General features: G+C 35.8%; 4 protein-coding genes and 1 pseudogene across 5 annotated transcripts; 3 read left to right on the forward strand and 2 right to left on the reverse strand.

Annotated features, from left to right (window-relative positions):
• Positions 1-1,216: 1,216 nt before the first annotated feature.
• On the reverse strand, positions 1,217-5,989 carry LOC120001511 (protein DYAD-like). The gene is made up of 10 exons (XM_038849880.1): positions 5,849-5,989; positions 5,708-5,757; positions 4,468-4,541; positions 3,307-3,712; positions 2,784-3,155; positions 2,635-2,692; positions 2,466-2,549; positions 2,022-2,362; positions 1,824-1,941; positions 1,217-1,733 (listed from the first exon to the last, which is right to left on the reverse strand). The coding sequence occupies exons 2-10, from the start codon at positions 5,725-5,727 to the stop codon at positions 1,638-1,640; spliced, it is 1,569 nt and encodes a 522-aa protein (XP_038705808.1). The 5' UTR covers positions 5,728-5,757; positions 5,849-5,989; the 3' UTR covers positions 1,217-1,637.
• A 2,111-nt stretch (positions 5,990-8,100) lies between these two features.
• LOC120001209 (defensin-like protein 1) lies at positions 8,101-24,873 on the reverse strand. 2 transcript variants are annotated; one of them, XM_038849429.1, is made up of 3 exons: positions 24,715-24,873; positions 24,404-24,588; positions 8,101-8,123 (listed from the first exon to the last, which is right to left on the reverse strand). In XM_038849429.1, exons 1-2 carry the CDS (start codon positions 24,767-24,769, stop codon positions 24,419-24,421), a joined length of 225 nt encoding a protein of 74 aa, XP_038705357.1. In that variant the 5' UTR covers positions 24,770-24,873; the 3' UTR covers positions 8,101-8,123; positions 24,404-24,418. The 2 variants fall into 2 exon arrangements, with proteins under 2 accessions (XP_038705357.1, XP_038705356.1); XM_038849428.1 differs by lacking the exon at positions 8,101-8,123 and having other exon boundaries at positions 24,299-24,588.
• Positions 8,158-8,656, forward strand: LOC120001208 (auxin-responsive protein SAUR50-like). The gene has a single exon (XM_038849427.1). The coding sequence runs from the start codon at positions 8,186-8,188 to the stop codon at positions 8,438-8,440; it is 255 nt and encodes an 84-aa protein (XP_038705355.1). The 5' UTR covers positions 8,158-8,185; the 3' UTR covers positions 8,441-8,656.
• On the forward strand, positions 9,230-14,472 carry LOC120001207 (general transcription and DNA repair factor IIH subunit TFB4). Its single transcript, XM_038849425.1, has 12 exons — positions 9,230-9,523; positions 10,253-10,385; positions 10,479-10,567; positions 10,981-11,251; positions 11,452-11,498; positions 11,729-11,766; positions 11,855-11,900; positions 12,319-12,372; positions 12,470-12,538; positions 12,982-13,058; positions 13,650-13,745; positions 14,236-14,472. Exons 2-12 carry the CDS (start codon positions 10,355-10,357, stop codon positions 14,312-14,314), a joined length of 897 nt encoding a protein of 298 aa, XP_038705353.1. The 5' UTR covers positions 9,230-9,523; positions 10,253-10,354; the 3' UTR covers positions 14,315-14,472.
• Positions 14,480-23,747, forward strand: LOC120002488 (annotated as a pseudogene).
• Positions 24,874-25,480: the final 607 nt, after the last annotated feature.

A 25,480-nucleotide genomic window follows, 5' to 3' on the forward strand; every position in this document is an offset into this window, starting at 1 on the left:
ATGACAATTAAAATAGGACGGAGGGAGTAGGACTTTTCTCAACTCAGTCACTAAGTTTTAAATTTTCTCAACTCGAACATTCACTGTTTTTTTTTTTCTCACGGCAACTCACTCGTTGACCGGAAAATAACACGTGGATGCCGGAGCCTTGCTAGAGTACTGCTACGTGGCATTTTTTTTACACAGTCAGTTGCTGATTTCTTTTTTCAAAAAAAATAAAATAAAATATGAGTTTAAATGATGACATGGAAATAAATTAAAATTTTAAAACAAAAATTAAAAATCACATATCATAAAATTAAAAAATGAACACTGAACACCGAGTTAGAATGCATTTTGGGATTACAAGGCTAAGAGCATTTACAGCAGTGACTGTAAACCAACACACTACTGCAAATGTAGAGTTTTTGGTCCAATTTTTGGGTAAGTTTTGTCGACATCAATGACTCCAAATGAAACTCCAAATCAAGAGTGATGAACATTGAAGAATCCAATTCAACCCTCTTCGAGTTTCCACTTCTCGATCCAAAGTGGAAATCATCTCATTCAAACAATTACTTTATTCATTCATCTCACATTTTAATAATATCAATATTAAATATTAGTATTAATATTAATATTAATTATTCAATATTAATAATTATTAATATTAGTGTCAATTCATTTAATATTAATAAACAAATTTTTCTCAAACTCCCCAAATTGGGGGCAGGGGTTACAAAATGTTGTTGAAGGGTTAAGTAAAGGGAAACTTCTTCCTTCTTCACCCCACCAATCTTATTTCCTACAATCTAAACAAAATGAAATTATTCATCCCTCCTTAACCCTACTCACTTAACTATCTAAAACATCAATCCAAACAAGCCTTAACAGCAAATGTGCTACAGTTTGCAATTCACTTTCTTCTAACATATGAAAATTTACTATTCTGCAATTAGGAAATCACCTTGTAATCTGAATCCAAGTGTTCTGATCCATTGCATTGCTTCCTGCTGTGTTGTTTTCCTGGTTTTCCCACCATTTCCTCCATCGATCTTTCTTATTCTCAAGCAAGGCTACCGACTAGTAGTGATAAAAAAAAAAGTATTCATGAAGCTTCTCAACTATGCTTGAATACTAGTTACTTTATTTACAGAGACTACCAGAAGCAATACTGTCCCTGCTACACCTCCAGGAAAGCATATTCCTAAATGACAAAGACCAACCAACTAAATGATTTGAAAGCAAATAATTAAATGTAACAATTTATAAATATCGATAGATAGAAATTCATAGGTCAATGATTTAGTATCAGAAGCATATTCCTAGAGAGGATCTTACAAGGCTCATTAGAAGGCTACACAGCTTTGGACATAGCCCATGACCAGTAAAAGCACAACAATCTCAACCACGACTAATTTTGCGGGTAACAAGTTCATCATCCGATGCTCAAAATGTCAGAAGTCAGTCCTGCCTTTTTTATCCATTCCAAAGTCGACGGTATCATGACTCAGATTTGTAAACCTGTACAAAAACCTAATCCCACTAGTCTATAGGTGATTAACCAACCACATACCCCGAAAACTAAGATTAAATTACTAACATCCTATCCTATCATTTCAACCTTAGATTAAATAGCTAAACAGGCAGTCAGTTCACTACTTTGAGGCCTGCATTGCAGTAACGGAACTTGAAATCTCCAGTAGCCTTTGTTCCATGTTAGCTTTCCATTTCACCAGCTCCGTAAGCATTTCCTGTCAAAATATATTCCCCAACTGGGCTTTAATGAGTTAAAATGTTAAATGGAAAGAAAACATATACCAATTTATGCTATTCAACATCACCTGAAACAGAAGACATGAAGTATCAAGATCTATCTTCGAGTTAGCAGTAACGGAAGAATCTGGGGTTACAGTAGCATGGTCTTCTTCTACCCTTTGGTGTCCCAGCTCCAGGCCATCCCTATTTTATGCAACAAAGAAAAGCACGCCTAAATCAAGCACATCTTCTCTCAAAACTTTCAGACAACAAGTTGTACTTACCTCTTCCAGGCCATTTCTTCCTCTGGCACTCCAATGCAAACAAAGTCTTGAGAGGGGCCATCAACAGGCTTCAAATATGTTTGTGGGGTCGAGGAGCAAGGCGGTTGCAGCGCAGTTTCACTCCCAATATTAATCAGATCAGTGCTCTCTATCCAAGAGGTAAATTCATACCCGGGAATATTATCCAAATTAGTGCTCTCCAACCACTCTTCCCATCCTTCGGAAGTTGGAACCACAGAAGTGTGCTGATTTGATGCTTGAAGACTGTTCACCGTAGTTGAAATATCTGTTACCTGTTGCTCGATTCTATCTTTCCACACTACCAGATCCCTATACATGTCCTGTCCAGGGAGAAATGTCAGATGAGAGTTCACTGAGGTATACTAACATATGCACATCATAACAGTAAGAAGCTAACCGAATAAGAAACTATTGCTCTAGTACCTGCATACCACTCAATGAAGTTGAAATCTCCATCAAACGTTTTGAGGTAATAGCTTCCAATTTAACAAAATCCTTGTGCATATCCTGTCCAGAAAAAAAGTCTGAGTAAGGCTTCACAAAGTAATGTCATTTGCCATAAATTATTCAACAACCATTGTTCCACTTTCACCTCAACTGAATTGGCATGATCTTGCTCTTGATTTTTGGATGACAGCTCCTTCATATCCCTGTTCAGTCATCAAAGGATGGATAGATAAAATAATAGTCCACAAAAAAGGAACATTCCAAAAACTCAACCCAGGCATTCAAGTTCCATACCTCTTCAATTTCGCCACTTCAGCTTGAAGCAGCTCCACTTGACCTGCACAAATGGGATCATGGAAGGGGCCACCAACAGGTTTATCAAAAGATGGCGGAAACCTTTTTGAATCTGGGCCCCCAGCCTTGACTAAGTCTGCACTCTCCAGCCAATACTCCATTACTCCTTTAGTATTGTAACAACGTCGAAACCGCTCAGAACCCCCTGGTGCAACGTGACCCTCAATATGTTTCAGTAGGTGGTCTAGCAGTCCGGTGTCACCGATGCGTTTCCGAGCAGCCAATCGCAATGCTGCCCGGGGAATAGGATTTTCAAAAACAGCCCCTTCAGCTTTCATGACCTCGAACATACTTTGCTCTGCCATTTTATACCTTCAAAACACAAGCTTATTTTGTAGAGCTATCATTTATTTTAAAAAGACCAGTCATATTTGTAGAACTATCATTTATTTTAAAAAGACCAGTCGCATACCCCACATGACCAGCACAGAAAGAGAAATAATAAATTAATGATATTCCGCACCTTTCTGTAGACCACCTGTCTATAGCACCCCTAGGCTTGGTTTGTTTACGCTTATGGAAACTGCTACCAAGCCTCTGCTTTGCATCTTTTCCAGCTATTTGATTTGGCTTGGCTTCACCTATCCCCATGCTTAATTCGTTTTGAAGGCTGGGGGTAACACGTTTTCGCTTCCGGGTCTCAGGTGTCACAAAAGACCCAGCTGGCACAGTTTCATCATCTTTTCCACATTCTTCCTTAACTACGGTGGATGAGAGTTGAGTATTATTTTCATTATCCTTGCAAACCACTCTGAATCGCCGGCAGACACCCCACTGCGCCATGTCAGTGCGTCTTAGCTCTGACCAACACGCTCCCCTTTTACTTGTTTCATTCAGTCTCTCACAACTTGCATATGATTCTGGAGCACCTGCAAAGCAATAATTCATGCAAATTCTTGAACAATGCTATCAACTTCAACTTCTCACAAGCCACAAAAGCTCCAGATGATAGAATATTTAATTTGGAATAATTTTTGAACTTATTCCATGGTTAGTTGACTTCTTAAGATTTCTCAGGGTGGGGTAAGGTTTGATTTTCACATAACAAACAATACGTGATCTCTTCAACAGATTTCACCTCCATTGGCTCAACTCTCAACATTTCTGAGGATTCACAACAGTTAGTCGCCAATGCCAAAGAGGCAGTATAGAGCACCATGTGCTTATCAATCAAACAATCGAATCTAAAAGTTAAGATCAGAGTATATGGAAAGCTAAAACTCAGCAGACTCAGATTCTTATACCTCACTGTTTGGGCAAAATGAGTTTCCTTTTTTTTATAATAGTAATAATAAAGTAAAAGGAACAAAATCTTCACATTTCAAGACAGCCATAATTTATAGTAGTGTAATTTTCCAAAATTATGTGGCTCTACAAGCTTACCAATTCTGACCAGTATATAATGGTATATTAACAAATTGCAAATCGACAATAAAAAATCCACATATGAGAGAAGTAGTATGGGCTAGTTTCAGAAAATAAGTCAACTGGATCTTAGCTTTCCAAGAGCAATACTACAGTTGCACCCTTTTCTTTTAATTAAAAAAAGGGATATATTAAAGCAACGAGAGGATGCAACGAGAAGCAACCCTTTGGTTCTAGAAGCGACAGTTGGAGAAGTTACCCTTTCGTGACGCAGACATCAACAAACACGTGATCCCATGGGCTAAGAGCCAGAAAGATTGTGAAAAAAAATACTTGTTCAATTACAACCTACACATGAGAACCAGTCCAATAAATTAGCAAGCTCAAGCATGATCCTCACCTGATACATAAAAGGGAAAGAAAAAGGGTAAAGAAAAACCAGTGCATGATTTTTCCAATATGTTTTGTACATTCAGGTCTACTCCAGAATTAGGGTAGGACGATATTCCATATGGTTTTAGACCATGTACAATGCAACAAAAGATGGCAATGGATTCTAAATTAGCCTTAAACAAAATACACCGATTCACCATATAATTGTTCTGTATGCTATCGGATGTGAAAATTTTACCCCAAATCACTTCCCAGCAAAAGAAACCCACTTTTGGAGGAGCTTTTGGTTTCCAAACACAATACCAGGGGAAGCTAGAGTCCCCTAAGTGAAGATTTAATGAGATGAGATGCATGTAATAAAAACTAATAGTGAAGCATTTGTCTTTAGTAAGCTGCCAACGCAACTTATATTCCACGCTGATATTAACTCTAAAATTGTAAATCTACTTATCAATTATTATGTGTCCAATTGCAGCCATTCCTATATGTCAAATATAGCCTGATATATAATTACCCTGAATGTTAAAAACCTGAAATACCAAAATCCCTATAATTTCCTCCAGCACAAAATCCAAATATCTTTTGTGACCATAACTGATAATTAAATGAAGATAAAACCGAATACATTATATAAAGTCCCACAGTACAAAATTGTGATATATTTGGCCCGGAGCTTGTCCGCTAGGTTTGAACTTCAAAACCCCCTAATTGACAATATTTAAACTCATCCTCCACTCATAGATCACAAAACTTTAATTGTCCTACATTCCTTACTTTACTACTTTGTGTCCAGAAGGTTAAAAAAACATAAATTCCTAAAACACTAGATTTTCATAGTTATCAAACGAAACATATAACCTTTTGCCCAGGCTAAAGGAATATCTCCATCACCAAAAAAACAAGGCGAAGAAAAAAAAAAAACCCCCCATAATTCTCATGACCATACTACACCTTGTCCATTAGCTATTATCCCCATCAGTCTCAATAATCACACAGAACACAAAAAATCACAAAATCCGTAGGGCAAAACAATCATACCACATTCCTAGCAACAGTATCACAAACCAAAAGAGAACAAGGAAAGCAGGCGAAAATCCTGGTTATACCTGAGAGAGCGGGACAACATCGACGACCTACATTCGAAACATTGAAATACCTAAACGAAATACAGAAACATATCAGACATAACGTTTGCCAAATTAAAACGAAAAACCACAAAAAAGAGTTTCAGAGAGAAAGAGGGATGCCTTTGTGTGTTTGTCGTGGGGGGTTTTGGTGAGCGATTTGTTTGTTGGTGGGTTTGGGATTTTACGGAGACGAGCAACAGAGGGCGAATGTGTGAGTGGGCCGACACAGTGAGGCTGAAGAAGAATTATGTACTGCGTCGAAAATCATATGATATGATATATTTGTTGCATTAAATAAAACCCTAACCGCCAAATATCTCTAAAACCCTGGTTTTAAAAAAAAAATAATTAAAATTTTCGAATTGAAATTGCATAGCTCTTCTTTTTCTTTTTAATTATTCAATAATAAGTTGTTGGTTCAATTGGTCAGCCAATCACCACCGTATGAGTTCATAGCTTTCTTTCTCGTACCATTTGAGCTTTTCTTGTCAGGGTTTCGATCCTACCTCTTAACCCTATAATCAACTTATAAAATGAAAATAATTTTTTTTTTTAATCAAAGTACTTGGACCATTGCTTGCAAACTTGAGATAGTCTATATCCCCTCAATACACCATGTTTCGATACTAGATATGATTCAAACAGACTAAACTAAAGAATTAGTCTAATTTATCGTAAGATAATAACATCGATATTTGAAAAGATAATTGATACAATCTCCCCCACCTAATTCCATAGATATTCTTTTTGTACAAATTAACTCAAAAAAAGAATGACGGACACAATTGGTTTAAATGGTTAGACCGTCATTAGGTTTAGGATTCAATGCATAAAAAGAAAGAAAATCGAAATTTTTTAAATGTTTCCAAACCCTAAATAGTAAATACTAACTTATGGAACGAAAGTAAATATATTTATTTATTAAGATAATGAGATCGATAAATATTAAATACCAAGCCATTTCCCTCTCCCAAATTGAATACAATCCAAAGTTTACTTCGATGCAAAATATTGACATATAATGAGTTTCTATAATGGTTCAAATGATCGAGATATCAAACAAACACAACATTTTCACATATATAATATTATTTTTGACGCTTTTAAGATAAGCATGTTTCTTAGCAGTATTTTAAAAAATGATAATAAAGAAAAAAATGATAAATAAATGTCTGCAAATGATTAAAATGCAATATTTTATTCAAACTTGAAACCCAAGAAAATGTAATTACTCTAATCAGCTTTGTAGACCTCATGGGTGATAGTGATTAGTGAACACGTGCGATGGAATGGACCCGTCTACTCTAGCTAGCCAGGCAGAGTGGCAATAAATGGACTGGACTCAGATCCATTAATCAAACTGGGCCTCGAAATAAAGGCCGACACATTTTTGCCTTAAGTCACAGAAAACAAAAGTCAAGCCCAGCTTCAAATAAAGGGCCGCGATATTGGAGTAACTTGGGCCTTTAAATAGAGCCCACACATTCTTAAGTTTGGGCTTACATCATATAGCAAACAAAGTCCAAGCTCAGCTTCAAAACACGGGCTTTCGTAGCCCGTGATCAAATCCAGTAGTGCCCTGAATGCTCATTGCATATGAATGACTTTATTTCTTTCTTTCTTATTTTTTAACTGAGAATAACATCATACAATTTTGTCATGCATTGATATAGACTTAAATTCGGGGTCGTCAGATCTCCGTGCGCATAATTTTTGACGTGTCATAAAAAAGTTGGCCAAAAGCCATAAGATTTAGACAATTGTTTGATTGTGTTCACTGTACAAGATAGGCCCAATTGACTTATGTTAGGCACATGAGAAGAGGATGATTATGATCTTGATGAGACCAACTCCACTCTAGGTGCACTGTTTAAGAATAGTTTTAATTTGGTGGAATGCAAGGTTTTTTTATTAATGTTTATTAATCTGCAAAGTTTGCATAAACGTTTCCCAACGTAGAAAAAAATGTTTGGTTGATAAGAAACTTAACTAAATACCGACTCAGTTCATTGTCTCCTCGCAGCCTACATTGAGGTGATGCAGATATGAGGGTGTGATCGAGAACAAATAAGACCAAATCAACTTCACAACCAACAAACATGCAGTGAATTTAGGATTTTGTCAAATCCCAAACATGTGCCTACTCTTGCAACACTATGTGTTGTCCGCATAACGTGTGACTTGCAAGACTTGAATTGCCTTCCAATCATCAAACTTTTGGACACTACAACCAGAAAAACTCTCTCTCTCTCTCTCTCTGCTTCTTACTAGCTCCCAGTTTGACATTGCAAATAATCACACGTTTTCAACGTTTTTCGGTTCGGAACTTTTTCGCTACTGTGATCAATCAATAAGGCGTAGATGATTGAGTCCTATATATATATATATATATATAATCAGTATGTCCTTGTGAAGATAAGAGTCTTGAATTCTGCATATTCAGTTCTGCCTTTGTGAATGCAAAACATGGCAAAGAAACAAGGGAACGGCACCAAGGTAGCTCCAAAGGGACACTTTGTTGTGTATGTGGGCGATGAGCTGAAGAGATTTGTGGTTCCATTATCTCACTTGAAGAGTCCTACTTTCAAGAAACTACTAGAGAGAGCTGCAGAGGAGTTCGGATTTAGTAACCATGGCCGCATTGTCCTTCCCTGTGATGAAGCAGCCTTCTACATCATGGTCTCAGATATTGCAGAAAATGAGGGTGCATAAGATGTTTAGCTCCTCATGGCTCCTGACATGTACATTACTTTCCTCGTGATGAACAATTTTTTTACATTTTTTGATTTCACAGTTCATGACTTCATGTAACATATATGATATATGTATATGTAACACCCCAAGATGTAAGCTGTCTTCGTCTGCAAAAGTAGTACATATCTGGTTTCTATGAGAAATGTGGGCTTTGAATTCTTATGATGAGTTCCAATAGAGATTTTGTTTGTGTAGACTGTTCATGGTAATGCACGTGCTCAAATATGTATAGCTTAGCATCTCAGAAAATCCTCCATTCTTACAATATATATTTATATAATTGATAACGAAATTATACAAGCTTATCCTTTGGACATCTAATTTGGACATAAACTTGGAGATCGGGCTTGTGAGTAACCCCTCAACTTTGGTGGTTAAAGGATATACTCGATTTAGTGGTACCCAAATTGAAGTATACATCCCACTTACTTATAAAAAACATTTAAAATAAAAGCCATTTATAATAGTTATTAGTTTAGAAATAAGATTTTAATATGCAAATACGAAAATGTCAGTCATAAATTCATAATTGAGTTTCTAAATTTTTGTAATTTTATAATTTTGTTAGGGTTATATTAATATATATTATTATATCGAGCAAACGAACTCACACCTAATCCGAATAAAATTGTATTCGATGTTCAAACCAAAAAACAAGGAGTTAACAGTTCGCTTCCGTTACTCCATCTCGTAATACGTGTGGGTCTGTCTCCAAACAAGATCTGGGTTCCAGTGCGGGTCTGCTTAAAACCCTCAGCCTTTTTTAAAAAACAAAATTATTTATTTAGGAAACCCTCGTTCAGTCGCCTCGCTCTGTTTTTTCTTGTGTCTGAGGATTTGACGGAGTTGCACCAGTTTTCCCCCCATTGGAGTATGTTCTGATCAAGCGTACGCCTTCCGATTACTAATCCTTCCTACAGAAATCAATCAATTCTCGACTTAAAAATTATCGGATTCGAAGCCGGGATGGTTCGTTGTTCTTGAAGAATTTCTCCATTGATTCATTCCACTAAATACCATACGCATCGACTTGCGAATGAGGTAAGAATCACAAAGAGAGTAATATCTATATCGGCAGCTCTCGAGCTCTTGCATATGCATTGTGTATTTTATGTTTAGTTCACATGTGTGAATCTTTCTGCGGTTATGCATTTAGGTTTGGTTTTAGGTTTCAATAATTTGGGTTATGACTTACGAGGTTCCCATGGCACCGGTTTGTAGTGTTCGTTTCTGAGTTTTTTTTTTTCTTGGTATGGAATGGGTATTTATACCATTGTCTAGTTTCCTTGCTATGCGACTGGACTGAGTTTTTAATTCTTTGGAATTGACATGTTGTGATGCATCCTTTGAGCTCAAGACTGGTTTGATATTTTGAATCATTGAAGATGCTCTACTTTGTTCACAATTCTGGGGTTTATTTTAATTTTTTAATATTTTGGGTTTATGTTAGACTAATTTTTGTTGGCTTGTGTTAGACTAATATCATAACTGCTTTATGATACTTGTGGAAATTAGGATTTAGACTACTAGTAGCTCAGCAAAATCTATAAGAGGGATTGTTAGAAACTATTTCTTGTTCCTCCCCTTTCTCAATGGTATAGTTAAGTCCATGTGGTAAGAAAATCTGCTGTCTGGTTATTTTCATAAATGGAACTTAGAGCAGGAAAAACTAGCTAATCTGGCTTACTAAACATTTGTTAGTTCGCTAAAGTGCATTCGGCAACCCTGGTGAACTGGAATCCACTTTTAATTATTCAACTTATCATACAGATTATCCAAAAATCTCCTGCCGAAGAAACAGTGCATTGCTGGCTGATCTAAGTTACCACCCTCAAATCTCAACACTACTTGGACAAAGTCCAGCTGTAGCTAATGGCTTCAGCCCCATCAAAGCTTTATGCAGGTTTCTTCCAGTACCTACTAATATATATGCTTATCTGTATCTTATTCTACTGTCATTGGCTTATTATCGCACCTTTTGTTGTTCTTATTGCAGATGATGCTAGCCTTTTAATGGTTCTGTTAGACACAAATCCATTCTTCTGGAGCACATCATCTCTTGCTTTCTCTCAGTTTCTTTCTCATGTAAAATCCTAATTTTCTCTTCTCTCTACACTAATGCTTCCATTGGTTCCGCAGAAATAACGAAAATAATATATTTATGTAGGTATCTGAACTGAAGCCTTCCATCATTTAAACCTCCCAGTAAAATAATAGGAAATACTTAAAAATGTTCAATTCTTCTTTATTCCTCATTATTTTGCTAGTCTCTGCAAACAATAATGCTTCCATTGGTTCCACAGAAATATCGAGAATAATAAAGTTATGTAGGTATCTGAACTAAAGCCTTCCATCATTTAAACCTCCCATTAAATATTAGGAAATACTTAACGTCCAATTCTTCTTTATTCCTCGTTATGTTGTTGTTATTATTATTGTGGGAGACAGAAAGGGGTTCATCCTATAGTTTCTCAGTTGTCACATCTGAATTTTTGCAGGTTCTTTCATTTCTAAACTCGATCTTGCTCTTAAATCAACTTAACCAAGTGGTAGTTATTGCCACGGGATACAGCTCCTGTGGTTATATCTATGATTCATCTTCAGCAACGAATATGAGCAATGAAAATGGGGGAATGCCGGCCCTCTATTCCAGTTTGTTGTGGAGTTTGGAGGAGTTTCTTAACAAAGATGAGCAATTGAGTAAGGGAGAGCCTGAGGGGAAGATTGCATCTTCGCTGCTGTCTGGATCACTTTCCTTAGCAGTTTGCTGTATCCTTGATAGATATTAAATGTTACTCATCGTATTTGGAAGTTGCATAAAATGCTGCCTTTACATTGCCCTATGTACTGTGTACTATGTGATGATGGACTATGTATGAATGTAGTTTTGTACATAAATGCAACTTGTGTATATGGAGTTTCATTCTTGTTTCTATCTTGCCAAATGTTTGATTTAACCCCATGAATAGATATACAGAGGGTTTTCCGTTCTGGACCACTCCATCCACAGCCTCGAGTAAGTATTGAATTTATACTTGATATTTATATACAATGTTGGATTGATTGCGTATGTTATGTGCTTGCAGTTGGCATTGACTTCCTTTTTTACTTCCCTTTCTTTTACTGTTTTTATTTCTCTCTACTTTTGTATTCTCTGTTCTTTCCTCCTCCTTTCTTTCAGTGCATGATCTTATGCTGCTTCTCATGGATTATTATTTTGATGATGTTGCTTACATGTGAGTGCAGATTCTGTGTTTGCAGGGATCTCCTGATGGGCCGGAGCAGTAAGTTCATTATGATCCTTTTGCCAGTTACTGTTTTTTTGTTAAACTCTTACTCTAAAAAGGTTTATTTTCTTTTTTCTTTTTGCAGATATGTGGCAATAATGAATGCAATATTCTCTGCACAACGTTCTATGGTACTATGATGCATTCGGCTTTTTGGCTGGGGGGTTGGGGGTTTCTGAAACTGTTGAGTTCTTTCAATTTGCATAAATGTCTTTGTCTTCCTTATTCTTCCTTTAGATCTTTCTTGGGTTTATGCTTTAGAATTCAGTATCCTGAGTATTTCTGTATATTCTGTTGAGAAATGATGATTTAAAGTTTAAACTGCAGCAACTTAAACATTTTTGAATCGAGTGTGTGGTATGATAAATTTTACCTAGTTGGTTTCGGCTTTTGGGTGCTAACTGGCTTGGTTATGAAGTTTGTCTCTTCATATCCAAAAACTACCATTTTCTTCATGAACTTTTCCGATAGTTACTAGTATGTAGAGATTTTTTTTCTTTTATTTCTTAAAAACTTTTATATGGCTTGTTAATTTGCTCCAGAATGCAGGTTCCCATAGATTCTTGCTGTGTAGGTGCTCATAATTCTGCCTTCCTGCAACAGGTAGTCTATACTTATAATTTTACTTGCACAAGTTGTTCCATGTTATTATGTATCCTAGACCTATCTTTGCTGATCATTTTTGGTTCGAACAAGTCAGGCTTCTTACATAACGGGTGGTGTATATGTAAAGCCCCAACACTTGGATGGATTGTTTCAATACTTAACGGTATGTTCTTAAAGTAGTTTGGATATGGAGTTTATGTAAGGTTTTGAAAAACAAGCTGGGCGATAAGCATCTCGTAATGGATTGCTCCTATTCTTGATTTTGTAGCCAGCCCTAAAACTTTTTTTTGGTCACTTATGAAACCAAGGATAGCCATAGGCCTTGTTTTATCTCCAACCTTTACTTCTGAAACATCAATTTTGAAATTTTAACTGAACAGTCGGCATTTGGTTCAATGGATTTGACCAATGGCGAGGTTAAAATTTGTAGGAGAAGCTGACTACAAAAAAAACTTCAATTCCTCTTTTGTTTTGTCTTGAGTGGAAGTTTCTTATTCTCTGCATATATAGATGTTCTACCCTCTTCTTAAATTCTTGTGTGTTTTTCACTGTTATCTCTTCCTTTTTGGTAACGTTGATTCCAAATCTTATTTTATTGTCACACAGACAGTTTTTGCTACTGATTTGCATTCACGCTGTTTTTTACAACTTCCAAGACCTGTTGGTGTTGATTTCAGGGCCTCGTAAGTTTACTGAACCATTCTCATGTTGTTTAAATGCTTGTCCTGCAAGTTCATTTTTGATAGCTAGTTGAATTTTTTGTCCTATTTTTGGGTAATCTTTCCAGAGCATCAAATATGGTTCTTTTTAATTTGAGTTGGCGTTTAGGAGTTTTAGATGATATAGCTACTAGCCTACTACAGCTGAGGTGAATTATGTAACTGCATAAACCTTTTGGTCAACTACTTAAAGAAACACAGCCAATGTGTCACCAATCCATGATCATTAGATCGTGTGTTAGAAGTTGAGTGAATTAGCTTCTATGATTCTAGGTTTCTGGGCTCCACTTTGTCTTTTTTGTTCTCGTACTCTCTCCCCTTTACATTGGGAGAAAGTTTTCTGGTATCGCTCTCTGTGGGTGGTAAGCATTTAGTTTGTCAGGGATTCATGTGGAACTTTTCCAGAAGACGCCTTTTTAAGACTTTTCTATTAGACTTGGTGTTTGAACATCTACTCTTTTTTTTCATACTTTATAGGAATCCAAGCTTTGATGCCAATTTAGTTTTTCTAAATGTAAATTGCAATACAACTAACCCAAATTATGCATTTTGCAGGTGTTTCTGCCATAAAAACACAATTGACATGGGCTACATATGTTCTGTTTGCTTGTCCATATTCTGTAAGCATCATAAGAAATGCTCAACCTGTGGGTAAGTAAATGATTCCTTTCCAATTGACATCACTTTATTTATGGTTGGTTGTATCTGTTAGATAACCATGCATGTTTACCCTTACATTGTATAATGAAAAAAATTCAAAATTGAAGACGACCTGTGAATCGAAATTTCTAATACCTAATTAATAAAGAGGTGTTCCATTTCAACTATAAAAAAATAAGAATATCTTAGGTTATAAATGCCCATTCGAACCACCTGCCCTGGCAATAGGGTGGCCAATGAAGAGCAGACTAGTGAACCATTGATGCTCCACTCTATTTTCATAATATGGTTGATTTTTACTGTATTTGATTGATAGACTTGGTATTCTTTTGCATTTTTAGATCATTAACATATTAAGTATGCTGCATGAAGTACTCTTGATGATTGGTTTCCCAAGTTATACGGAATAGGTTTCGTTCGTCCTGTTTTTACTTTTCATCCTAGTATGTCTTACTTATCTGCTGCGGGGGGTATTACGCAGGTCAGTGTTTGGTCAGGCTCAGGCCAAATCAGATGTTGCCTCAGCATCTGATCGAAAGAGAAAGACCCCAGAAGCATGAGTTTTTACCCTATAATGTACTCCTGTTTTTCTTAATGGTTCATTTTTTTAGTGCTTTATCTAGTCCTAATTCGTCACACCTATGTCTTGAACCTATAAAAATATGTAACGACAATGAACGATTGTTTTATTGCTTCGTTTACAAGCATTAGATTAGTATCTAATAATTTATGTCGTTGATGCATGCGCAACTTACAGGATTCTCTCCCCACACCTCCCCACGGCCAACATTTTAATACTAGTTCTATAGATGAACTTTTTTCGTCTTCTTTATTGGATTATATTGAATCCACGTTGAAATGGAAGGAAAAGAGTTGTGCTAAGCGTTTGATTCAGCGGTGGCTGGGTGAGGTTTCGCCTCTTTTGAAGGCATTTGCCGATTATGTAGATAGCCTTTGTGAAACTCCATACCCAGTTGACTATGATATTTGGTTGAAAAGATTGAATATGGCTGTGGATGGCTCTGCAGATAGAGGTAAAAATGATTGAAGATATGGCCATAACATTGAGCTTAGAAGAAGTTGCAGAGTCTTATGGTACCTCAGGAGGCAGTACTTGATCATCATAGTGAAGTGAGTTTGGTGGGGGGTTTGTTTATGTAACCCAATATTGGCATATTCAGATCAGTTGATTATTGCAGGATTTATTTTTATTTTTTTTTATGTTAACGATTATTGCAGGATGTAGAGAGAGACATATATATAATATTCAATTTCACTGCCTCATTTTTCTGAAATATTCAGAAAAATAAAAATAAAACAAAAGTCAATGAAATTTTTAAAATCCATTGAATTTGACACGGGAAAAATTTCCAAAAAAAAAAAAAAATCCTTCCTGGAGTTGGAAAATCATTGAGGACCTAGAATCTCTCTAACCCTTAACGGTTCAACGGTCAGATTCGAAAGTTTCCCTTTTTTAAATAAATCTTTCCTGGAGTAGGAAAGATTATTCATTTACTCTGCAAATTTGACGGGCATAGAATTAGAATCCCTCTAAAGCTCAACGGTCAGATTCATATATAATAGAAGTTTCCTTGTTTTCATTAAGTCCTTCCTGGTCCTGGAGTAGGAAAGATTATTCATTACTTCCTTCCTCAGCACGCTCTTCAATCTCATTAATATATACTCTCCTACGCGCATGAATCTCTCTCGCAAATTGCAATTGCCAATGAATTGAAAGGCAGAGACTTTTGGAGGGTTCTGCGCTTCGAATTCGATTAATATAATCATGGAAGTCGGTGAATGCTCTGCTGCAAACCTCTCCTCTTCCGATGATGATGGTGAAGTCTGGGCCAAGAAGCTTGGTACAATGTTCTATTCTACCGTTTCTTCTTTGTTTTACACGTATTATACTCTCTTTTTGCAAGAAAGGAACTGCACTTTCTTTTGTTTTCTTTCTTAAATTATGTGTTTTCAGCGTACCCAGTTGAGGAAGTGATCACAAAAATCAGCCTTTCTTGAAACCCATGCGAAAGTATACATCTTTTAAGGATTAGAGTAGCTACTGGTTCTTTCAGATGTACAAATTGTTCATGGGTTCTTACAAGCAAGATAAAAGGATTGCACAACATTGTGTGTCCCGCTAATGTGAAGCCCTAATCTTGGTGATTATTCGGTTTTTGTAACTGTATGCGGATAAGGTCTTAGACAGCATGGATTTCTATTTCTGTATATTGATATTCCTTTTTTTTGGTGGCACTGTGGCAGTAGCCTCTGACCCTAGGTATTCTGATGTTGAAATAACATCAACCGAGGTGGTAATATGCTCAGAGATTACATCTTCTTCTACTGAGATACATAAATGGTGCAAAATAACAAGGAATTCTGATCTATGTTCCGCGACAATAAAGAATATTAGGTATTTCATGGTTTCTCTTGTAATATATCTTGAATTGCCACTTCTTGTGTCTTTTGTGGAACATCTGTTGTTTATGCGCCATTTATTTTTTTCTCAATATCAGAATCGTTTTATTTTGTTTTCTGAGATACTAAAAGCAATAATCACGATATACAAACCAATTATCATTATTGATATACTATGAGAACATGCATATCTCTATCTTTTTTTATGTCAGAGTCAACATTGAGGCACTTCAATTTATTATGGCTGATCTATAGCACCTCTTTTTTTCTTCTCAAACTTATTATGGCTGATATATTATTGTACCTTCTCACTTTTATGCCTGAATTTCTGTCGTTCTTCAGTCGGTATAAAATTTGAAAATCTAAATTGTTTGTTTATTTCCTCTTCCTGGATGTTGTTTGCGGCTACTTTTAGTTCAAATTCAATACTTGTCGATGAGGCTGCTGTTCAAAATAAAGATAATATTGTTATTAAGACTGGGAATGATACCCTCTCCAGGGCCCTGTCTTGGTCTCATTGCATTTATATATACAATCATGGTTAACCTGTAGAAATATTTGGATATCTAGTTGATCATGCATGTGCTTCTAAAGGAAAAGGGCAGCTCAATGCAATAGGCTCCTGTCATTGCAGAATCTTTGGTGTGTTTATATCTATCCTCTTCCAGACTATGATTGTCGTTTGAACCGATACTATTTATTGGGTAATACAAGTTTATAACTTCTACATCAACTTGATCTATGGCAACGCATTATACTCAAATTTTGCCACAATGGAGTTCAAAGTAAAAATTGCCAAGGAAATACTGTATTGACAATTCAGCCTACGGAGTGATGGGCCTGATGGCTAGCTTACAATATCTGCATTCTCAGGCATTGTTTTCTTTGATTTTTGTAGGAGTTTTGAGCCATAGATTCAAATTAATGCCTAGCCTTGAATCTCAGAAGCAACAGATAAAGGTGTATAATTAACCGAGTCGGAAATCTTTAGCTATTCTTTTGTATGCTGTTATCTACTACTTCGTTTATGATTTAAATCTCCTTTTGTTGGCATTTCCAGGTGTGTATAGATTTTGAGCATGCAAAATGCAGCATTTGCTTGAATGTATGGCATGATGCTGAGACTGTTGCACCCTGCCTTCATAACTTCTGGTCTGTAACTTATTTTTTGTTCCACAGAGCATTTCGGTTTCGTTATTTTGATATTTGATCTAGTTTTACCCTACACTTTTGAGCAATGGTTGCTTCTCAGAATGGTTGAGGAGATCCCAGGAGAAACATGCTAGTGTGCTTTGTCTGCATTGTAGAGCAGTTGTACAGTTTGTCGGAAGAAACTACTTTCTCCATAATATAGAGAAGGTGCCATTATTTAGTACTTTCAAGTTTCAACCATCTAAGCAAACATAGTTGAGCACCTTTTCTCCGTTTTTATATGATGTTGATGATGGATTTCTGGGGTCAAAGTGCTTGTTATATTACATTTCTAATTTCCAAAGCATTATCCTTTCTATGTGGTTGTCAAATGTGTATCATAATTGTACATTCAAGGTCTTTCTATGTTTTCATGGTTATAATTTTTTAAAGGTATAACCATACTATGTTTTTCATTAATCTTTTTTTTTTCTATCTTCTAGCTAAATATTGCTGCTTGTTTTGTCTAGGATATACTTCAAGCTGATCCTTCCCTTAAACGATCTGATGAGGAAGTGACACTTCTAGATTCCTATGCATCAATACAATCAAATCTTGTAAGAAGTTTTATTCATCCGACTTTTTTCGCCTGTTATAGTACATGAAGTGTTATGAGATGACTCAGGTACCATTTAAGGTCATAAGCTCAGCTGGGTCACTTATATCATATCAATAAGTAAATTAGCCATGGTAGCTCTGCCATCTTACATATGGTTTCATTTCTACTTGAGCATGACCAAAATTGACATATGTTTTGTCGTCATGTCATTATGGTCGCAAGTATATTCACAACCACTATTGGGCATCAGAGCATCTATAATTACTTTATGTTGACAAGGCTTGTTTTTTGGCTTAAGAATGGTGATAAAATAGATTTTGACTTTTTATAATTACTATTGGGCATCAGAGCATCTATAATTACTTTACGTTGACAAGGCTTGTTTTTTGGCTTAAGAATGGTGATAAAATAGATTTTGACTTTTTTATATTATTTTTTGAAAAGAAGGAAAAAGAGAAAAATTATTGCATGAATTTTAAATTTTATTACTTAATATAAAATCATATATCCTACCACTACTAGTTCGATTTTATATTGTTTCAGCATTTCAAATCAATGCTGTGTCTGTGATGCCTCTTTTCCCAATTTTTTGTCATATATTGTGTCAGAGTTTTAAACTGTGACTTATGCTTTCTAGTTTTCTTCAAGCAAATTTACTCTCTCTCTCTCACGCATTCAGAGATTATCTCTCTATTTACGAGTGTGGTGGATATTTTCTTTGTGTTGACGTTACTATGATTTTTCTCTCTGGCTAGTTGTATGTTATTATTACCCTATATTTCATTGCATTTCTAGTATTTGATGTCACTCTTGTTGTGGCATCAAAATTCAAAATGCACTTGTTTCAGTGAAGGCCATGAATAGGATTATCATTCCCAAATGTTTATTAAATTACTGGATTCTTGGCATGTAGCTGGACACAATTTTTTACTTTACACGGGTTCTTGTTTACTGATTTTTCCAGATATGCAAGAGTAGTTTTTCAGTTTGGAATCTTTGATAATCAAAAGTTTTTTCTGCTTCATATTTCAATGTTTCACCTTTCCGTAGCTCTATTTTGATTTTTTTTAGCATTTTCAGTTGCTCTTGTCAAACGGGTGTTTGATTATCTGAAGCTGACAATGGCTGTGCTTCAATTTTTTTTTATGCTTTATCTTTGTTTAGTTTTTGTCTTGTTTTTTAATATTTTGATTACACTTGTCAGATACTGCATTTGGTGGATTTTTCGCTGCAACCAGAGAACTATCCATTTACTACAGTGTCATGCTTGTAGGGGCATGATGCCTTCCAGAACTGATATTACTGTACCACAACATTGTTTGTTAGTTCTTGTTTCCTTGTTCTCTTTTCCTTTCTTTTTTATGTGTTCGAGGGATGGGTGGGCCTTTGTTATTTGTAATTTGACCTTTTTTGGTTGGTGTGGTGTTAGTGTATGCATGTCAGTATGGCACATGCCTGGATTAGTTTATGGGGTAACTGTTGCTAACGACCATGGGATTTTAATCGAAGTGTAAGAAAATCTCCTCTCTTTTCAAAGAATATGGTAACAGTTTAAATATGAAAGGTTATTCTGGAAAAAAAAAATTCTGATTTGAACCCAAAACCTTGGGTGAAACTTTTAATAGTCGTATTAATAGGGTGATAGTGTGAGGCATTAGAACAGTGGACCTGAAACTTGTATTATGGCTTGTTGTTGCAAGATATACTAGAACTCAGTTCTTTGTGCCTGAAGATTACAATTTACTGCCATCTCTTGCAGGTATGGGATGTGATAGAGCATTTTGTGGCGCTTATTGGCATGCTCAAAGGGGTGTAGTCATGAAACTTTTAAACCTGTAGGTGTCTGTTATCTCCAATCTTTCTTTCGTGATGCTATTTAAGTTTATGTTGTGACTAAACCTCCATTTACTATAATGTAGACTGTACTATTTGTATACCTAAAGAACCTCGTTCCATAATCACCCATTACAGTGCATATTTGCTTTGTTCTTGTTGGCAATTCTGTCGTTCCTTTCTCTCAATATTAATTTTGATTGAAAAAAAAAATGAAAGAAAATTCATGGTTTTTCATTGTAGTGCATATTCATGGTCATTGTTCAGTGTTCACTATTTGCTCTGTTTCATTATGTTTATGGTTTTGGTATTGTAAAATACTCTGCTGGAAATGTGATCAATTGCAAATCAATTCATATGGTATTATTTAGTTTATGAGGATAAAAATAATTATATGCTTTGCAGATTTCACAACGCCCCATCTCTCGGATACCAAATTTGGCTTATGAAAGTAATCGACACGAACAAGATGTATGAATCCTTGACCAATTTTAAAGTCCACTGTGAATATGTTGCTTGTGAAAGAATTGATGTTATTATTTGACTGATCAATAGGTGATGGAGAGGTGTGTTAGTCAGATGGGGAGGACTTTGCAGGATGTTGTGTCAGAGTGGATAGCAAAGTTGAACAACCGAGAAATTGGTAAGTGGAATAGGTGTTTTTTTTTTTATCTTCAACAAGTGTGAGAAGCGGAGATTTTTGCTGTGTCAAGTATTGCAGTTATGTCGCTAAACTGCATCATGTCATTTATTTTCTGGGGTTGGGCCTTGTTTTTGTATTCTTTCAATCTGTGTGAAGCCATGTTGCATATATTCTCCGTTACATCACCTCCTTATTCCCCTTGTATGAACCGGATGTCTTAAGACTGCCTAGTGCCATTGTTTTTGAACTCTTTTTTTCATGTTTTAACTTAAGAGGTTTTATCATTGCACACCGAACAAGGATGCCTCTTAATCATGCTGAGACGATTACAGCTGCAACACATGTCTGCAAGTAATTATTTTCTCTTCGTTGTTGGCTTAGTGTTTTTTTTTTTTCCCCTTGCCACCAGCTCAATTCTCTCTTCTTTTCCCCTCAGAATTGATATGAAAGCAAGATTTTTTATTTTAGGGAAGTTGTAATGTTTCCATGAACTTCGATTTATATAGCTTTTCATATGCTTCAGGGACTTTCAGCCTTTTGTAATTTCTACACTGAATTTGAGCTTGAACTTGAGTTTCTTAAACCAATATACTGATTTATTGATATTTGAATCACCACATATATGGTGAAGTGAAGTGACAATTTTATTGTCCATATTTGTTTTGGTATTTGAACGGTTTCATGTATTTATGTAAAGATAAATTAAATAATTGATAGCAATAAAGTGACATAAAAATAGATTATGATTAGAGAATAAAGTGACATATATATGGGTAATCGCCCATTACAGTGCATATTTGTTTTGTTCTTGTTGGCAATTCTGTCGTTCCTTTCTCTCAATATTAATTTTGATTGAAAAAAAAAATGAAAGAAAATTCATGGTTTTTCATTGTAGTGCATATTCATGGTCATTGTTCAGTGTTCACTATTTGCTCTGTTTCATTATGTTTATGGTTTTGGTATTGTAAAATACTCTGCTGGAAATGTGATCAATTGCAAATCAATTCATATGGTATTATTTAGTTTATGAGGATAAAAATAATTATATGCTTTGCAGATTTCACAACGCCCCATCTCTCGGATACCAAATTTGGCTTATGAAAGTAATCGACACGAACAAGATGTATGAATCCTTGACCAATTTTAAAGTCCACTGTGAATATGTTGCTTGTGAAAGAATTGATGTTATTATTTGACTGATCAATAGGTGATGGAGAGGTGTGTTAGTCAGATGGGGAGGACTTTGCAGGATGTTGTGTCAGAGTGGATAGCAAAGTTGAACAACCGAGAAATTGGTAAGTGGAATAGGTGTTTTTTTTTTATCTTCAACAAGTGTGAGAAGCGGAGATTTTTGCTGTGTCAAGTATTGCAGTTATGTCGCTAAACTGCATCATGTCATTTATTTTCTGGGGTTGGGCCTTGTTTTTGTATTCTTTCAATCTGTGTGAAGCCATGTTGCATATATTCTCCGTTACATCACCTCCTTATTCCCCTTGTATGAACCGGATGTCTTAAGACTGCCTAGTGCCATTGTTTTTGAACTCTTTTTTTCATGTTTTAACTTAAGAGGTTTTATCATTGCACACCGAACAAGGATGCCTCTTAATCATGCTGAGACGATTACAGCTGCAACACATGTCTGCAAGTAATTATTTTCTCTTCGTTGTTGGCTTAGTGTTTTTTTTTTTTCCCCTTGCCACCAGCTCAATTCTCTCTTCTTTTCCCCTCAGAATTGATATGAAAGCAAGATTTTTTATTTTAGGGAAGTTGTAATGTTTCCATGAACTTCAATTTATATAGCTTTTCATATGTTTCAGGGACTTTCAGCCTTTTGTAATTTCTACACTGAATTTGAGCTTGAACTTGAGTTTCTTAAACCAATATACTGATTTATTGATATTTGAATCACCACATATAAAAATATAGTCCTTCAAAATCTTGGCATATATTCTGTCCATGGCAGACAAGGGGGGGGGGGGGGGGGGGGGGGGGCGGCTGCTTGACGTCTTATGTTTGTATATCATGTAAAAAACTGGTTGGTGGGTAATTGGTAAAACTGTAGCTTATGCTTTTCGTTTTCTTCTTTAAATGCAGCGACTGTTACGAGAAATTGGTCTCATTTTTGTTGTTCTGGTTTCGGATTTCAATTCCCAAATATGTAAGTATTCCAACCTTAGTCCCATTCCAAGTATTCTATGAAAAAGTATAGTTTTGGTAATGCAGTTAACGTTATTATTACTAGTAAAGAAATTGCTTCAAGTTATTCTTCTCAACATTTCTACCTGGATTCTTGTGTTTCTGTGGGCATTTGACAGCATCTACCGCCAGACGTATCGGATAGAGAATATTGCTGGTATGGATATGCATGTCGAACTCAACAGAACACCACAGCGAAGAACACGCGCGTAAAAGAAATCATGTTTGCCGTCCAACCCGGGGGTGGTAAGTAGTTTTTACGTACTTTCTTTCTTTCACATTTAGTTTTTTTTTTAATATGCTTGAGATCGAACCTCGGACACATATATATCTAATCTAATCGATTGCGAATCGAATCACCTCTCGTTGGTCCTGTTAGTGATACATATGAATTATGACGATGATATATTTCATTCATATTTTTTCAAATCACTATTAGCAGAGAGTACAAGGCCTCTGATCTCAATTAATACACTATTATCTAGTAAACAAAATCAAGCCTTGGAAATTACATTCAAAATTCGCAAAGAATAACTTTATTTCTCTCGAGATCAAACTCCCACCTGAAAATTTATTTCTAGCACCTAATTTTTCTGCAACAGATTCTTCATTGTATGTAACACAAGATAAATGGTTCCGGTTGATTTGGTATTGGGTATACTTTTTTCTATCTCTTGATTGACAAAATACATCATCCATATAGGCTTGAATGCAAAGGTGTGAAGGTTGTTGTATCTTGATATATCTTGAGTCTTGGTATGTCCCATGTTTTCCTTATGTCCAAAGCTCACTCTTTCAAAAGTAAGGTAGTAGTTAGTAGCTACACTACGAAGATGTTGAGCTACAAAGTGATTCTATAGGATTGAAGCAGTAAAGAGAATTTACGTTCAATATTTTACAATAATGGAGGAATTTATCGATAAATGAGACATACCCCAAAACCAGTTTTGTCTACTTAGGCCAGAGATTTAATTGACCCATTCAACAAACAGAGAAGAAGAATCAACAAAAAAACAGAGAAGGAGAATTAAAGATGAATTGGTGCATTATTTGGTTGAATAAGAGGAGCAAACAAATGAGATTATTTATTTTGTTACAAACCCACGTGTATATATGGATGGAGATGCTTAATTTGCTTTCTATTGAAGTTTTCTATGGAGAAGTATTGTCCCATCGTGTCATTTAAAAATTAAAATTTATTGCTTCTTGTTTTATATATATATATATATAATGACAAATTATTATTATTATTATTGTCACCGGATTCATCTAGAAAGCCAACTGTTTCTGTCTTACATTTAAAGACAAGTACTATTTATTTACTTAATTTAATATTATCATTTTTATGACATGAAAACCATGGACCAAAAATCCAAACCGTAATGTAAAAGGATTTCCTTTAGGGCTTGCTTGATTGATATTTTAGAGATTGAAATGACGAGGATTAAGGAAGGAAGGTACGTAGTTGAAAAGAGAGTTAGGGTGGGATGAAGGAGAGCCCCTCATACACCCCCAATTTGGGATTTCGAGATAAGGTAGGACTTTACGCTTCTCTGGCAGTATCATGGGCATTCCCAGTAGCAAACCCCTAAAGATAATTCTATGAGGATTTGTTTAGCATTCCAAACAAGTCGTGTTTATGATAATGAAAATGAACACGCTTAAGATATATATATATATATATATTAACGACGAGGAACATCATTTATCAATACATAATCAGCATGCATGATATATAATAATAATAAAATATAATATTCCCCCTTATACAGGGAAGAACATTAATTCTTTTATTTTCACAATTATTATATAAATATATATCTAACAGCGCCTAGAGCACATGCAGCGGCGACGGAATCCATGGCAGTCGCCTCCACTGAAGCCTTCAGTCCTACAAATCTCTGCACAGTTGTGCCCTCTAACGCAAGTCCCGTGAAACTTGTGGCTCGGTGACAGACAAACCCTTGCCTCCCCAGGCACCACCATCTCTTCTGCATATATATATCCCATCATCACAAAACACACAAAATAATGAACACACTGATAATATATATAATACACGGTACTCTTTAATTTATTTTCAGTAAACAAATATTGAATAATTAAATCATACGTACGAGAAGCCAAGAGGAAGAGCAGCACAAAGAAGAGCTTGAACAACTTCATCTCCATTGTTATTATTATAAATATATAATGTGAAGGTAAGGAGGTTCTGGGATTCGTCCATATTATATATAGAAGGAAGAATAGGGTTTGCTGTTTGCAAAGACACTTGTGCTGCTATATTCACGTGCAGTGGGACACTTGTACCCATCATGCATGTCAGCATGTGTGTTGTCCACGCATACATAAATTTATCAACTGGTGTCTTACAGAGACCCTGAGGATGTGTGCTTCGGTGTTTCCACGTCAACCAGCTTTTTAATTTCTTGGCGTTTTGCTTCTGAGCAGATCTAATGATGCAATAGAACGTGGACCAGCAATAAAGTGGTAAGAGCCGTAGCAGTAAATGCTTGGGTGGTTAGGTGAGCTTTACTATAAAGCAGCATGAAAGAAGGAGCTGAAAAGGAAAAGGAGGAGGAAATTATGGCAATTGACATGATTATAACAACTTTATCAGTGGAGGAATTACTATCGTAGTTACCTTTATTTTTATGACAGCATTCAAAATGGAAAACTGATGCATCGAAAGATTGTACTCTAGCTAGCACTGGTGGACTCTTGAGTACAATGCGTCACTGCTCAAGATTCCCGATGTTGAATCGTTACTAGCTGGTTGTAAATTCAACTGGCTAGTGGGAAACCAATATATATGAGATCGCTGTCAAGGATAACACGTATCCATATATATGAGATCGCTTTCAAGGTCTGCAATAGCTAGCA

This window comes from Tripterygium wilfordii, chromosome 7 (genome assembly GCF_013401445.1).
Source record: "Tripterygium wilfordii isolate XIE 37 chromosome 7, ASM1340144v1, whole genome shotgun sequence".
Classification (NCBI taxonomy): domain Eukaryota; kingdom Viridiplantae; phylum Streptophyta; class Magnoliopsida; order Celastrales; family Celastraceae; genus Tripterygium; species Tripterygium wilfordii.

Bases quoted from the DNA above. Each gene is read 5' to 3' on its own strand.
- LOC120001511 (XM_038849880.1), bottom strand. From the start codon at position 5,727: ATGTTGTCCCGCTCTCTCAG. The intron at 3,156-3,306 runs GTGCGGAATATC...TGTGTTTTGAAG, and splicing joins GACAGGTGGTCTACAGAAAG to GTATAAAATGGCAGAGCAAA. The intron at 1,942-2,021 runs GTAAGTACAACT...TGCATAAAATAG, and splicing joins GAAGAAATGGCCTGGAAGAG to GGATGGCCTGGAGCTGGGAC.
- LOC120001208 (XM_038849427.1), top strand. From the start codon at position 8,186: ATGCAAAACATGGCAAAGAAACAAGGGAACGGCACCAAGGTAGCTCCA.
- LOC120001207 (XM_038849425.1), top strand. From the start codon at position 10,355: ATGGCTTCAGCCCCATCAAAGCTTTATGCAG. The intron at 11,252-11,451 runs GTATCCTTGATA...CCCCATGAATAG, and splicing joins ACTTTCCTTAGCAGTTTGCT to ATATACAGAGGGTTTTCCGT. The intron at 12,539-12,981 runs GTATGTTCTTAA...ATTGTCACACAG, and splicing joins GATTGTTTCAATACTTAACG to ACAGTTTTTGCTACTGATTT.
- LOC120001209 (XM_038849429.1), bottom strand. From the start codon at position 24,769: ATGGAGATGAAGTTGTTCAAGCTCTTCTTTGTGCTGCTCTTCCTCTTG. The intron at 24,589-24,714 runs GTACGTATGATT...ATATATATGCAG, and splicing joins GCTCTTCCTCTTGGCTTCTC to AAGAGATGGTGGTGCCTGGG.